The sequence below is a fragment of the Equus quagga genome, chromosome 15 (assembly GCF_021613505.1).
Source record: "Equus quagga isolate Etosha38 chromosome 15, UCLA_HA_Equagga_1.0, whole genome shotgun sequence".
Classification (NCBI taxonomy): Eukaryota; Metazoa; Chordata; class Mammalia; order Perissodactyla; family Equidae; genus Equus; species Equus quagga.
In genome coordinates, this window is record NC_060281.1 from 40,338,991 (window position 1) to 40,355,934 (window position 16,944).

Consider the following 16,944-nt stretch of genomic DNA (forward strand, 5'->3'; position numbering starts at 1 on the left):
TCAAAGCAGCTCAGCTTTCACGTGGGAGACTATGAAAAAGATGAACCCACTAACTGAGATAGAATATCCAATACAGGCAGGTTTTAGGGAAAAAAGTAAGAAGTTCAGTTTGGAACATACTAACCATGAGGTGCTTGGGGACATCCTTGTAGAGACTTCCAATAAGCAGCCAGGACATAGAAATGAAGATCAGGGTAAAGTGGAGGTCATGGATTTAGAAACCAACATATATGTAGTAACTGCCTGTCTAGAAATAGAGCTGATTATTTAATACTTATTGTTTAATATTTGTTGCCTAAACATTTTACCAAGAAGTTAAATGGAAGATAAAAGTGAAAACACTTTTCTTATACAATCTTCTCTGGGAAGAAAAAATGGAAGAATTGGGCCCAGCCCCACAACTGAGTGGTTAAAATTCTGCATGCCCACACGGGTGGCCTGAGTTTGTGGGTGCAGATCCCAGGGTATGGACCTACTCACTCACCAACCACACTGTGGAGATGTCCCATGTACAAAAAACAGAACAATAATGGCACAGGGTTAATCTTCCTCAGGAAGGAAGGAAAAGGAAGGGAGGAAAGGGAGGGAGGGAGGAAAGAAAAGGAAGGAAGGGAGGGAGGAAGGAAGGAAGGAAGGAAAGGGGGCGAGGGAGGGAAGGAGGAAGGAAGGAAAGGGGAGGGAGGGAAGAAGGAAGGAAGGAATTCCTAGAACAGTAAATAAAAGTGGATTTTAAAAAAAAATAGACATTCTAAATATTGCTGTGAGGGTCTTATAAGTCCTTGCTGAATAAGGCTGTGCTTAATACTTTTCTTATTTCCTTAGTGTTAATTTGGAGGGAAGAGAAGGACATTGTAAGGAAACTTATGTTCAAAGTCACATTACTAAAATGTAGTTTAAGGAAAATAGGTTGTAGTCATTGCTAACTCATGATTACCCCGGACAGTCCTCTAGTGGCTTTAAGGATGATGTGGAAACCATTCCTAAGAATGTTTTCCTTCTGGGTATTTCCCCATTGCCACTACTGATTGACTCCTCACCTCATCCCACCACCCATCACCCCGTGCCAGTCCACACTTCTCCTCTACACACACAACCGTGTATGTGACCAGAGGACAGCAAGAGCTTGCCTGTAAGATATCTCCTACCTGGAACTTCTAGCCAGGCAGGAGTCAGAGGGCAGCCCCAGCTCGCCCCCTCCACTCACTGGAATGAGGCCAGGGGACACTTAGCTCCCTCGGCAACCAGCTACCCAGATACTCAGAAGAGCATGAGGAGGCTTAAGCCCTAGGTGAACAACAGAAACCACAAGGCCAGTGCCTCCATTCTGGTGCATGAAGTGAAGAAAAGAGAGAACAACCCAGCGTGAAAAGAACCAAGCAGTTCTCTGAAAGCCAAAGAGAGTGAAAGGAAGCTCCTATCCCCACTGAGCCACTTTCAGTCACCCAAAAGGTTGGAAGGACGAGAGGCCAGGTTTTCCTGTCACTTTGCCTCTTTATTTACAAGCAGATCCCTGTAGGGTCATATTCCACGAAGGGTAACAGTCCTCAAAATTCCCCTCCAGCCCCCACCCAGAAAGGCGCACAGCAACCACCTTAGACATGTCTACATGAGGCTTCACAGCCACCTCAGCCTGCAGAGAGAGCAATGGGAGAGGGATTTCCCACCACCTGTGTATTATCTCCTTCCATCAGGAAGGTATTCTGACTACGAACCATTGTTTTAGGGAGATTTCTGACATAAGGGTCTCTCTGCCTTTTCACCTCAGCCAATCAAATTCCCCCTTTCCAACAACCCCCACAGTCTCTAAGTACAAACTCGGTTACCCAAGCACATAATCCTGATGAAAATGTTTAACAAGAAAATGAGGGCATGTACAGACAAAATTTACTAAAACCCCTGATGTATTTTTCAGAAAACTAAGAGGAAAGTGAAAGAGGCTAATTTTTTAGCTTTTTTTTTTCAAGTTTCCTCTTACCAAAAAAACAAGGAGAAAAAAGAAAAATAGAGCACTCTCACTTTTTATTAATACTATGCTCAATACCTTTATACAAAGCATTCGGCCCCCGGCATTCTGCTAATAGTTGTGAGTGAAATTCACAGTAGGGTAAATCTCAAGTTACATTAAACAGGATTCTGTTTCCGTCTCATGAGTGGAGGTGAAAGGATTGCCAAATCACTTCATCACTCAAGCTCTTTAAAGTAAAGCATAAGGCGCAGCCCTATAGAAAGGCTCAGAGACACAACACAAAGGTTTGAGTTAGGGTTTTGGTATTTAATGTTTAAGAGAAGGAAGTATGAGAGAAGAAGTGAAAGAGCAAGAGGAAGGCCCGTTCTCACTGGCCGTTTTGAGGAAGAAGGAGCGCTCTGCTCTCCTCACCCTTCCCCAGGAAAACTCACACGGGAGAGAGGCCAGGAAAGATCTTCCGCAGGCAGGTGCCGATGTGAGCCAGAACTTCACTCACGTCCTCGGGCGACGCCATCTTCATGGAGATGCTGCACTTCTCAGTTTCTACAATCATCTGCAAGAAGCGGGTTGGACACTGCTTAATACTTAATAATGAGTCCAATTCCTTGAATTTTTAACTCTAAATAACGTAAACTATATACCCACACTGATACAATACCAGCTTTTTGAGAAGCACTTCCTTAAACTAATGCTTAGTTTTAAGACTCAAACAACTGTTTGGGAAGTGAGTGGAAAGGGTGCCAGAAATATCCAGAAAGTGAAGCCAAGTGTTTCTAAGGGCCAAATTGCAGATTCAAACAGATCCCCCATGTGCTGGAGACTGAATTTCTACATTCGTACATGACCTACCCTTTTACCAAGATTTTATCTTGAGATGTGGTCTTACAAAGCCTGTCATATGCCATTACCTAGTGTAAGCAAGAAATCTCCTTCAATGAGGATCTATGGACAATCTGATAGTCACTTTTCTTAAAAAAAAAAAAAAAAGTTTTAAAAGAAAACACCTTATGAGATGTTCAAATGAAATGCTAAAACCTTTTACCTGATAACAAAAGAAAAATCAAATGGTTATAACAGTTTCAACTTTTCTAAGAAGAGGGTATTTGGAAAGGATTATATGAAGGCAATAAAGGAATCAATGTTCAGGGCTAGGCAAAGACTCATTCCTATAATTAACTCCCGGAGACGTCCACAACTTACGCCAAAAATGTTGGCCTGAGGTCCTATAGCTAGTCCTATAAATAAATACAAATCAACCTGGAAAAAAAGAGCAGGTCACAAAAGGGACAATAGGTGGATTATGGACACATTGCAAACAAAAAGAATCAACTTCAATCATTTTCAGGAAAAAATACCATTATCTTGGAAATCCAGGATGTAAAATGCAATCCCTTTGGATTATCACTGCATCAAAACATCCTTATACTTTTACTTCCTGTTGCTACTTAATTTGTACAAAATATGATGGGGGAACACCGCAGTTAATGTGCAATTAACTGACTGGATTCAGGAAACAGTTTTAGACTTGTTTTAAGTTGTCCTGAAATTAGCTAAATTAAAAATAATAATAATCATCTGTCTTTCAAAGTGTTTATGTTAAAAGGAAAAGTTATGCAATTTATTTGTCAAAATGATGAGATCAAAGAAAAAGACTTAAGTAATTTGAGTCCTTAAAAGGTTACTTTTCCATAAGCGCCCCTGAGAAATCTGTTAACAGGTATTTAATATGTACCACCTCTGTGCCAGGTAGTTGGATCCATATATAAAAATAGACTTTAAATCCTAATTTTCTTCAGCATGTTCCTCAAGAAATTCATGAGAGAGCATCTGAACTTCTCTAGGCAAAGACTGCATTGGTCTTCCAGAAGCTGGTCCGAGAGATATTTGCCCCCAAAAAGGCAGCAAGCATTATTGTACCTGGAGGTGTCTACTGATCTATTCCAGGATATCTCAATGACTTTTTTCTCTTTTTTTTTTAGATTGGCACCTGAGCTAACAACTGTTGCCAATCTTTTTCTTTTCTTCTTCTCCCCAAAGCGCCCCACCCCCCAGTACATAGTTGTATATTCTAGCTGTAGGTCCTTCTGGTTGTGCTATGTGGGACGCCACCTCCACATGGCTTGATGAGTGGTGCCATGTCTCTGCCCAAGATCCAAACCAGCAAAACCCTGGGCCACCAAAGCGGAATGCACAAACTTAACCACTCAGCTATGGGGCCGGCCCCAATGAGGTGTCTTAAGTAAGACTAAAGCTCTTTGTGCAGTTCAGCTCAGATATTTCACAGGCACATGTCTGTGCATATGCATGTTTTATAAAAAGCCAGATATTTTTTGGGATGCAGCCATTGTGTCTGTGTTCCACACCCCACCCCCAACCTTCCCACCACGGGTAAGTATATTCTCCACTAAAGGGTATTTCTGCTTTCTTCACATCTAGAGTATCTATTCAGTTCACAGTTTGGGCACGAGTAATTAGTAATTTGCTCATTCTAATTCCACTTAATCTTAACACCTAATCATCCTTAATTGCACAGCATTGAATAGAGTGACAGGGAAGAAAAAGAGGTGACAGGTGGGGGAAGAAATGAAGTCTTCAAATTCAGCCTTACATGAAAGCACTCACATAGTCCTGCGTGATATGGCACCACCTTTGCATAATGTAAAGATTGCAACAAAGTGTCAGAGATGAGAGTAACACAATAAACCATTTCATCGGGAAAAAGAACCCCTCTCAAACACCTTTCCCTCCTATTTCAGCTGGGGAAAAACAGAATGTTTGAAATACTTTTTGCTTAGACACCTCACAGGACATAATCCTTGACCTCCCATATACATTTAAAATAATCATCCGAGATATGAACCATAGCATCTTATTTAAAATTCAAGTTTCTGACCCCACCTCACTTCCTTTTTTAAGGTAGAACAATCTGACTGAACTTTAAGAGAAGCATTTTTTACTAACCCCAGCCAACAGATTTGTGAAGTGTTTCTCTTTCCTCTAACAGAAACAGTCATGGGTGGTTTACCAAAATCATTCTATGACATAGCGAATAACTAACCCTACAATTAAAAAAAGTCATAGCAGGTGTTTCAGTTGTCGAAGAAATGTTCCAAAAATTCTATAACTATAAAGCTATATAACTGTTGGCCTCAATTTACTAACCATAAAGGCAACAGAACTTGACCACCAGAAATGTTATGGAAATGAGATTTGTAAAATCAGATAGAGGTCTCCCACATTTCCTCAAGGAGGAGGAAAATAGCGATAGTGAAAGCCACATTTCACTAACTCAATAACACAGTCACTTACTCTCACTCATCCCCAATGAAATGTCTTTGTCCCAGACTTTTTATCTGAATTTCTAAGCTCTAATTAAATGATGATAAAAATAGCAATGACAAAAAAGTTAAACAATCCAAGAGAACATTAGAAAAGAATGTCCTAATCAAAGCTAGATTGTGAGTGCCACAGGCAGTCACTATTGTCTTTATGATTTTAGAGAAGAGAAAATCAAATGAGAGACATCAAGGGTCCTGAGGTTACATAGGTTACTAATTCTCAACCTTTGGAACACAAGAGAATCAAATGCCCACCCCAGACATATTGAATCCTAATCATCATGTGTGTGTGTGCAAGCGGGGATGTGACAGGGAGAGGGGTACTGCTGAAGCTACCAGTATTTTTTAAAAGCACCACAAGCAATTCTGAAACATCAAATTTTGATACTACTACGTGACTAGTACTGCCAGTGTCTGAATCGCTAGCCCCTTGGTGGAAGCAGTACCATTGTTTCACTCTAATTTCACCTCCAAGGTCCATATTATGGGAGAAAGTTAAACTGAAGTAACGTTGTAGAGCTATTCTTGTGGCACTTAACGATGACAGAACAGCACCATGGGACTGAGGTGGACTGCCTTAGACCTAGTGCTTGTGAGTGCCGGACACACTGAAGGGGACGTGACTACAGAGTGTGACAAGGCCAGTTCCGGCAGCCACGTGGGAAAATTAGTCTTGCTGTATCAACACTCTTTCTCATAATTAAATACCACAGTCAAATCATATTTTGAATATAACCTTGGCATTAACATTTCAATAGTGCCCTTCTACTCCCATCCCAAGCTCCAAATCATAGACATGAACATTCCTGAATTAAGATCATCAAGAAGGCCCCAGTTATGTCATCATTCATGAGTGATTATTCACTCCTGCATATGTTTGCCCAAATGGGCAAACATATGGTACTATAATTTTTCTTCCAAACTCCAGTTTCTGAAGAATGATAAACACATAGGATAATGTTGCTCTAAGATGAACTATGGAAAAGTTCCAAAGATTTATATGTAATCTCTATCAATGTAAAGTGACAATTTTGACAATTTCTTTTAGGAACGTTATCAACAAACCCCCTACACACGCGTGCATGCACGCATACATTTCTTTATAGTTTTAAAAACTAAAACATAAAGTAGAAGGAAGGAAATAAAGAAGATCAGAGTAATAACCAATGAAACAGAAAACAAAATCAATGAAATCAATAGAGAAAATCAATGAAGCCAAGTTATTTGGGAAGATCAAGAGAACTGATAAACCTCTAAAGCTCTAACCAGACTAACATTGGGGGGGGGGGGGGGGGCACAGAAAGGAGAGGAAAATCAAATTATCAGTATCAAGAATGATATTCTACAGACATTTAAAGGAGAACAAGTAGATACTATGAATAATGTTATATCAATAAATTTGACAACAGAGATAAAACAGATAAATTTCTTAAAAGAAACTACCAAAGCTCACTCAAGAAGCATATGAATGTGTCTCTCTCTATTAAAGACTTAGAATTTGTAGTTAAAAACATTCCCAAAGAGAAAACTCTAGGCCCAGATGACTTCACTGGTAAATTCAACCAAACATTTAAAGAAGAATTGATACCAACTCTACATAAATTTTTCTAAAAGATTCAAGAGGAGTGATTACTTCCCAACTCATTCTATGAGCCCAGGATAGAAAGCAGGCAAAAACATTAAAAAAAGAGAAAACTACAGCTAATAACTCTCATTAACACAGATGCAAAGATTCTTCGCAAAATTTTAACAAATAGAATTCAACAATATATAAAATGGATAATACACGATGACCAAGTAGGGTTAATCCCAGGAATGAAAGGTTGATTTAATATTTGAAAATCAAACAATATAATTCACCATATTAAAAAAACCTAAAAAGAAAACCACAGAATAATCTCAATAGACAGAGAAAAATCATTTAACAAAATACAACATTAACTTCTGACAAAAACTGTCACCAAACTAGGAAGAGAAGAGAACTTCCTCAATCAGATAAAGGGCATCTATGAAAAACCTCCAGCTAACATCACACTTAATGGAAAAAGAATGATGCTTTCCCTCTAAGATTGGGAATAAAACAAGAACGTCCACTCTTACCACTTCTATTCAGCACTGTACTGGAGGTATTAGTGAGCACAAGGGATCAGGGGCTGAGATTTGATTCCACCCTACTTACAAGCCAATAAGTTAGCCTGTTGCTGTTTCATGAACACTAGTAGAAGACAGGAGAATCCTGGGTCAGAGGCACAGGACTTTATTATTCACGGCACAGCAAAGAGTATGACCATCTGTTTGCAATGATTTCCCCCTTACGCACAAAGTCCCACAGGGTAACACAGAGGGCTCAGATAGATGCCTTCACACACAGTGGGTTGCTTACAGGAAAGGAACCACTGAGCTTGAGTAGTCTACTGTTCTCATACTAAACAGTAAGCAAGCCTACTCTTTGTTCAGAAGGGAAACAGTCCATCATCCCACAGGCTGCTCACTACAAACATAACCCTGAGAGGCAGCCGGGATAAGGAGTAGTCACAGCACTGAATTCTTGGTATACCCAGCAACATGTGTAGGGGCGTGAGAGACCCATGAGGATTGTCTTTCAACAGCAATAAGGCAAGAAAAAGGAAATAAAGATATCAATATTGAAAAAGGAAGAAGTAAAAATTGTCTTTATTCACAAGCGACACAATCATCTATGCAGAAAATAATGGAATCTATAAAAAGAAGCTACAAGAATTAATAGGTGAATACAGCAAGGTGGGAGGATACAAGATCAATATGCAAAAATCCATTATATTTCTATATACCCACAAGAAACAAGTGAAAATGGAAATTTAAAACAATACCATTTAGAATACCATCAAAAAATATGAAATATTTAGGAATAAATCTGACAAAAGATGTACATTGAAAGCTACAACAAAATACCACTAAGAGAAATTAAAGAAGACCTATATACATGGAGAAATATACGGTATTCTTGGGTGAGGGACTCCATATTGTTAAGATGCCAATTCCCCCCAAATTGATTTATAGCTTCAATATAATCCCAATAAAAATCTCAACAGTTTCTCTTTGTTATAGAAATTGAGCTGAGTCTAAAATTCATATGGAATTGCAAAGGACTTAGAATCACTAAAACAACCTTGAAAAAGAATAAAGGTGGAGGAACTAACACTTGTTGACTTCAAGACTTACTATAAAGCTACAGTAACCAAGACAGTGTGGTAGTGCAGACCAAAGGGATGGGATTCAGAGTCCAAAAACAGACCAATATTTACATGAATAATTGATCTTCAACAAAAGGGAAAGCCAGTTCAGTGGGGAAATAATAGTCTTTCAAACAAATGGTACCGAAACAAGTGGATATACCATACACACACAAAAACAAAAAAAATAACATGGATGCATACATTGCTTTATATACAAAAATTACCTCAAAAAAGGGTCCAGCCCCAGGGCCGAGTGGTTAAAGTTCCACGTGCTCCCCTTTGGCAGCCGGGGTTCATGGTTTCAGATCCCAGGCACAAACCTACTCCACTCACCAGACATGCTTTGGTGGTGTCCCACATACAAAAGAATGGAGGAAGACTGCCACAGATGTTAGTTCAGGGCAAATCTTTCTCAGCAAAAAAAAAAAAAAATTATCTCAAAATGGATCATAGACATAAAATGTATAACCTAAAGCTATAAAACTTCTAGAACACATAGAATATTCTATGACCTTGGCTTAAGCATGACACCAGCACAATGCAAAAAAGAAAATATTGATAAATTACACTTCATCAAAATTTAAAACTCCTGCTCTTTGAAAAGCACTGTAAAGAAAATGAAAAGACAAGCCTCAGAGAAAATATGTATAAATCACATGTCTGATAAAAGATCTATATTCAGAATATATAAAGAACTCTTAGTAATAAAGCGAACAACTCAATTTAAAAAACAGCAAAAGATGTGAACCAATATTTGAACAAAGAAGATATATGATGGCAAATAAGCAGATAAAAAGATGCTCAGTATCTTTGGTCATTAGAGAAATGCAAATTAAAACTACAATGAGAGAGCTATGTATTTATTAGAACGGCTAAAATTAAAAACACTGACCGTATCAGTATTGGAGAGGATGTGGAGGAAGTGAAACTCCCATACACTGCTGGTGGCGGTATAAAATGGCACAACCACTTTGGGAAAAATTTAGCAGCTTCTTAAAAAGTTCAAGATATTCCTACCATACAATTAAGCCATTCCACTCCTAGATATTTACCTATAGAAAATGAAAGCCTACATCCAATTAAAGATTTGTCCATAAATGTTCATCGCAGCTTTGCTTGTCACAGCCAAAAACTGGAAATCACCAGGGAAATGGATAAACAAATTGTGATATAACCAAACAACGGAACACTACTTAGCAATAACAAGGAATAAACTATTGAGACATGCAACAAAATTAATCAATCTCAAAATAATTACACTGACTGAAAGCAGACAATAAAGAGTACATGCACTCTACAATTCCATTCACATAAAATTTTAGAAAATGCAAACTAATCTACAGTGACAGAGAGCAGATGCCTGGAGACGACTACAGATGAGGAGGAGGGGCAGGAGGCAGTGTTCACTAAGGTGTACGAGGAAACTCTGGGGGGATGATATATTCAGTATCTTGATTGCGGTAATGGTTTCACGGGTATACATATGTCAAAACTTATCAAACTCTACATTTTAGTTTACGGCATGTTACTGACAGCCCAATAAAGCTGTTTTTTAAAGTTTATATTTTATTAACACCAAAAAAATTCACTTATCACTATATTCCCCAAAAGACCTTATATAGTCCTGTATAATAACTATGAAATTTTAGCGCTAAAACTTGTTGTACAAAATCTCTAAGGAACAGTACTCTCACATTTACATTGCCAGCTAACATACGGCTAATTGTTCTTTTCAAAGTGAGTTATGGAGAATGGGTTTTCCTTATCAGAACAAATTCCCAAGCCCTGCCCGCACAGCATCTGTTCAGTCTCTCTCTTGGAAACTTTCATTTTCCCTAATCTTGTTTTTATACATTGTCTCAATAAACTTTAAATGGTCAAGACAAATAGAAGACGTTTCGCGGTTTCAGAAACTCAAGAAAGGTTACGATCTTGTAGTTACGACAAACAGGTTTCTGTTGCTCACACTCACCTGAGCTGGCTTGCTGCAGATGACGCCGTGAATCTCCAGGTAGCTGAAGGTTAAGTCGAGCTGCAAGTGAGGAAGGAGGGGGAAATAAAGACCTGTAATAAGAGTTTTAACACATCTAATTCAGAGTAAACATGCTTCAATTAGAAACAGTCCAAGAGCAAACAAGAAATTGGGCATCTTCTGAGGGCAGGCTTGTTTAACATCTCCATTCAGTGAATAAGATATAACCTTGATTTATCATATTTCAGAAAAATTATTAGTCACTTTCCTAAAGGGTTGAAAGGAAGCCATGTGTCTGACTTTTTAAACTTCATCCAGGGACAAACCCAGTGGAAAGTTTTTGTACTTCTAGTCCAGTATTGTTCATTGAGAAATGAATGCATGAAGTGAGCCATCTAAATATACTTTTTTCTCTTTTATTTCAAAATTTTCCTTCTGAAAGTCACATCAGGATAAAGTCAATGTTGGTTTTCCCTTCTTTCTAAACTTTTACCTCTTTGGGTTACACTCTGACCACTTACTGGAGTCATCATTCCTTCCACTGTCTTTCAGAAAAAAATCATATTTTAAATAGATTTAGAAAAATATTTAGGAATTTTAAATCATGCTTAAATGAAACACACATAGTTAAATAAAAGTCTACTCTCTCTGCACGTGGATAAATGATGATTTACTTCCTTCTATTTAAATAATGAGTGCCCCTTCCTCTCTTCTCCTGTGTTCAGCATTTCTTTTTCTTCAAAACATCTTCCTCGTCAGGCTCTTTGCCTATTTTTCCTGGACAACAGCCAGTAATCTCTCTCCCAGTTTTGCAGCCTTTCATCTGACTACAGCCAACAGTCACAGGGCATAGGACTAGAGACAATGGAGGACTGAGTGGATTAGTTTATTTTACCCTCTCACCTTAAAACTAGAAACGTAACGGGGAAAGAACCTATCCAGAAACAAACCCGCAGAACCTTAGTTCTGCTCCCTGGTGGCATGTTGCACCATCACACATTTGGTAGGATAAATGTCAAAACAGAGAACCTCGAATCTCTGTCAAATAACTTGAAGTATGGTGATGAGGACTGGAGGTAGACAGATTAATTCATTCTTTCATTATTCACTTAGTTAACCAACAGACATTTATGGAAGGCCTACTAAGTGCCACAATTGGAAACAGAAAGAGGAACGAGGCATTTATCTTGTCATCCAAGAGTTAAATGCAGCACTGGAGGCACATTTTAAACATTCAATTAGAATAGAAGTCTTCTTACCTACGATCATCAACATCTATACCTGGTTGGGTTTTGACAAGTCATTTAGAGCAGGGAATTATTTTCCTAAAAAGTACACATTTCTGCTTTCACTCATTTCAAATTAAAACTTATAAACATATTTTCATTTGCTAGCCTTTGATATAGTGCCAAAGTTTCTTCTTTGAGTTAAACCCATTGGCTGGCCCTCCAATGGCATTTCCTCTATGGACTACACCCATAAATGCAGAACATGCAACTTCCAGTTCAATAATTTTCTAGATTACTACCCTCCACAACCCTTCAGCCTTTACCAATTTAATTGCCTTGACAGAAATTTTTTTTAAGTAATTCACTTTATCAACGTTCAATATTTCATAGACATTGTCTCCATTTGAAGGCATATTTTATTGATATGTGAATTATCTTTAATTAAACAAATTTACTATTGTAATTATAACTCCACGTATAAGTTTGGGAACAAACCACTGACCCTCACTGGGCATCTCATTCAACTGATAGGAGCAGGTGTGAACAGATACACTCTCTCACATCCTAGCAGCTATGAAAATGCAGCTGACTTCAGTCAGCATCATCAGGGACGGCATGGACCACTTTGGTCAATTTGACTGAGTGAGGTTAGTTGGAGGTCAATTAAGATGCTGCTACTAGACCAGAGGACTGTCACTGGGAGACACGAAGTGCCAGAAAACCAGGAAAACAGTGTGACATTTCATCTAAGCCCTGAAGAATGACTTCAAGTTTGTCAAGCAGAGAAGGGGTGGAAGGGAAATCTAAGCAGAAGAAAATGAATTTGCAAAGGCATAGAGGAATTAAAAGAAGTAGAACAAGACAGAAAATAGAAGCAGACCCTGCAGCATCAGAAATCAATAAGCAAGGACAGGCTAAGTCTGTGATTCTTCGGAGTCCCAGTTATTATTAATGGTGAGGGGGAGGGTCTCTAAGACACATTGACAGACAACACAGAAAGGTTCAAATCATTCTCCCTAATCTCATCCAGGGCTATTGTTAATAGCCCTTTGCTCTCAATCCCCCCAATTAACCCTCCACAGACTCCAGCCCACCCCAAAGAGAGTTTAAAGAATATCACAGGGCCGGCCCAGTGGCATAGTGGTCAAGTTCAAGCATTCTGCTTTGGGGGCCCAGGCTTCATGGGTTCAGATCCTGGGCATGGACCTATGCACCTGTGATGGCATCCCACATACAACATAGAAGACTGGAACAGATATTATCTCAGGGACAATCTTCCTCACCAAAGAGAAACAAAGAAAAAAAACAAAAAAGAATGTCACTGGGCAGGTGGAGGCAGGAAGCTAGTTAGGGAGCTGAAAAACCTGTAGGCTGCATGAAGACCCGAGGACATTTTTAAGACACAACCACACTTATTAGTGATTGGTTAGATACCAGGAAGGAATTAGCCAGACTATCAATAGCTTTTCCACCACTCTCTCGCTCACCCCACCTCTACCTCCTAGCAAGAGTCCCCATCAGGGAAACAGAGCAAATCTAAATGTGATTATGTGACTGTCCTTCAGTAACTCCCACTATCCCACAGGCAGCAATTCATGCCGCAACTGCCCTCCAACCACAGCTTCCTCCACAATCTTTGACCCACACCACAGCTCCCTAAATGCACTTTCATACTGTGAAAGCTTTGAGCAGTGGAAGTCCCTTCATCTGCCTGGTTGATATTGGGTGATCCTTCAACTCAGCTTCTCTGCAGACCCTTCCCTGATCTGACAATGCCCCACCTCCACCACCCAAAGCAGAGCAGGGGCCTTCTGGTGAGATAGCAGAGCTCTATTTCTTCTTCTGGGTATGACTGCAGAGGTATTTGCTTCGTGATTAATCAATAAGATGTACATTTCTATTTTGTGCATTTGGCTGTATACATAGGACATTTAACAATAAAATGACAAAAGAAAAAATGCTTAATTAATCAGCCCCCAAAGAGAAGAAACCTATGCCCTAATCAGTGCCTGGCGTACACTGTTGTTCTGAATATAATTATTTCTCTAGAAAATCAATGTCATTGATACTGGTTTTGCTTCTCAGCCAAGGTGTACTGTGGCACATGAAAACCAGCCTTCTCTATGGGGGGAGCATGCATACAGATTACTTTGGAGGAAAATCTGCCTTTCTTGATCTGTGATGCTGACAATATCAGAAATTAGAACCAATGTCCAAACTACCCTAGCCACACTGATGTGAAACAGTACATAGACCATGGGATGAAGCTGGGCCTTCGCTCAGGGGCAGAACTAGGAGGGGCAATATAGGCTCAGCCAGCAGAAAGGAGGCAGGTGACTTCCCAAGAGGTAACACACCTTCTGCGTCATCATAGCATTTTTAATTAGGCTAAACATATGATTCAGGAGCCTTCTACTCAATAGGCTGCTTGACTATTTTCTCAAGCCCATAAAATTTCTGTCTGCAATTAATTTTTCACCAGTGGGATAATGGTTAATTCACTTCCTTAAATCCTGCCTTCAGGTATTTTAATATATAGGCAATTTAGCCCAACATCATTTACGTAATAATAAATTTCATTGATAATACATTGTAAACATACAGGCTCACTTTATATTATCAAGAAGGACTGGGACCAACAGTCTCATTCTTCAGAGAAACTTTATAATATTTACCATTCATATGATCAGAAAGAAAAAAGGCAGCAGGTACCCTGAGCCTTTGACTAGCAAACAGTGGGTTGTATCTTTGCAAAGTTCAGCAAATCACACAAATTATTAGATTCCAAGTCCTAAAAGGTCCATTTCATTACAGCACAGTGTCTAACACACAAGCAGTATTCATGAAATTGGAGCTAAATGTTGAATTTTAAGAAGCAAGAAACGACTAAGAAAATGAGCAAATAACATAACACTGCAGCCCAAACAGCATAGCGTTGCAAGGCTAAAAGCATCTTTCAAAGCTTACCCATTTTCCTGGGTCTGTGGGGCAGGTGAGGCAGTTCAGCTCAGGAGAAAGTAGCAAAGAGTGGCCTATAGTGAGCCTAATTTTTCTTTCTCCCATTCATTGCTTATGAATCCTTGGCTAAGTCAACTTTGCATTCTTTGAGCTATTTTCTAATAGCTCACCTACAAGGCTTCTGTGAGAATTAAGTGAGATAATGTACTCAAAATATACTTAGTAGATAACTAATTAAATTCTAGTAATGATGGTGTAGTTAAGCAGGGGCTTTGCAGTCCCTGCTCTCATCCTCTGATGCGAATCACACATCCAGCACCTACTAGTGGAAGTTGGACCTTGGGCAAGTTACTGAACCTCCTCTCTGTGCCTTGGTTTTCTCAAGATGAGAATGACAATGGGACCTACATCATGGTTTTCATAAGTTTCTTTTAAGGAGTAAATCTTATTTTTTAAAACAGCACTCAATAAATGTAGCTATCATCATCTTTTTAGAAAAAAAAAACTCCCAATTTCTTGCTACCCTTTAGTCTATATCCTATAAAATTGGTCAACACCTCTTTGCTACCATAAAGAAAATAAAGCAATTATTATGCCTAATTCATGACCTATTAGTTCAAATTTTAATTTGCACCATACAATGAAGGACTTCTTATGAAAAATGTTTAATAGATCTTTTAACGAACAATGTGGTACTGTTATTTTTATAGGCAACACCAGAATACCTGGAGAACAGCTGAGGTGTGTTATAGGTAAGGCACTCTCTTTAGAGTTATGAAGGTTATTTCCCACATGTCAAAGTCTTAGAAAAATCTGTCATTACTGGACCAAAGGAAATAAGAACTAGACTTGAAGAAAGTGTAAACCGTGCCCCAGTTGAGAGAGAAAAATGAATGGACTCCACAAGCCTCAGGGATACAGAGCACAAAATGCTTTACCACTTTTCTTGGAAGTAAAAAATGTCCGTCATCACAATGTGTTTTCTGGGGAGAAGGAAGGAAAACATGGGCATGCTAAGAGAACTCTGGACACATTAGCCTAAATCATAAGTCTACTTAATTGAGTAGTGAGTGTGTGTTGTGTTCGACTGTGTGAGTGTGTGGGTGTGTGGTCCGTCTTGGAAGGAAAAAACTCACAACACTTACCTTCGTGGGGATTCGTGCTGTTACAAGGAAGGCTCGGCATGATGTAAGCACCTGTAAGTCAGAAGAAGCAACATCAGTATAAGTACCAAAAAGTGGAGCTCATGGGTTTTGGTGTTACCCACAGAACTTTACTGACATTGAAGACTTGGGAGGTCACGTGGCTTGGTTCCTGTCGCATAAGAAGAACAAGTGAACTGGGGCAGCTTCTTGGCCCTGAAGAATTAGTTTTACTCTAAGAGTCTCTGTATGAAGGACCATATGAACAAATCATCTGTAAAATCTCAAGATGATCTATCAGTCAGCAGCTCAAAGGACCAACAGATTACTTCTGCTGAGTAAGCAAGACAGATCTCTCTGATATTAAAATACAGATATCTTATATATAGTCATGAGCCCCACTACATCAACAGCAAACAATGAAAAAGCCAAGTGGTCATTTGTACTTTCCAAATTACAACCCTACTCACATTTGCCCTCTTGCTGTCCATTCTCTATACACATAGGCATAACTGATAATATTTACATAATGCATAGGTAGCAAAAGAGGCTATTTTTCCAAGAAGTTGTTCCCAACTTTGCTTCTCAGTTATGCCTCCTTCAGTCCTAGAGAGAACATTTAGGGAAGTTTCAATTGCAGTACTCAGCTAAGAACACACGTCTATAGCCTATGGGTTTCCATATGCCTATAGGCACTCTCTTGCCCATCAGGGACCATTGTGACTACAAAGCGGATGGAAATAATTTGAATTCCTAGTTCAAACCCAGAGCAGGGATTCCCATGTCCACAACCCTCAATGCCTAAATGTGACACTCTGCAACTTGGAGGTCTAGGCAGCCTCATGGGCCTTTGCAATAAAGAAAGGAGACCAACACTTCTCAAGTTCTGATGGGAGAATTGTCTTTTTCATTTTCCAAAGAACTTCCTTGTCACTAAATTGATATTTAGCAAACAATGCTTACGTGCTGGTCTAAGAATGCTACATTTGACCAAACCCTAAGAAATCATAGTCAGGGAGACTGAGGCCCAAATTGTTATAGGATTTACCCAGATTCAAGCCAGGGCCCGAACTGCTAACCCGTGCACAGAAGGTGAATCAACGGTCATGTCTGTGCCTGTCTCT

The 16,944-nt window shown here is 39.2% G+C and overlaps 1 protein-coding gene across 9 annotated transcripts in view; it reads right to left on the reverse strand.

Moving 5' to 3' along the window:
* The window catches only part of CARMIL1 (capping protein regulator and myosin 1 linker 1), a 310,460-nt gene that overhangs the window by 175,131 nt on the left and 118,385 nt on the right, over positions 1-16,944 (reverse strand). For all 9 annotated transcript variants that reach the window (XR_006885324.1, XR_006885326.1, XR_006885325.1 and 6 more), the window contains 3 exons: positions 15,824-15,874; positions 10,492-10,551; positions 2,398-2,519 (listed from right to left, as the gene is read on the reverse strand). Coding sequence is in view for 6 of the 9 variants with exons in the window: in XM_046639893.1 (XP_046495849.1) it covers positions 2,398-2,519; positions 10,492-10,551; positions 15,824-15,874 (233 nt within the window). In the remaining 3 variants the exon portion in view is untranslated. The remainder of the gene's footprint in view (positions 1-2,397; positions 2,520-10,491; positions 10,552-15,823; positions 15,875-16,944) is intronic.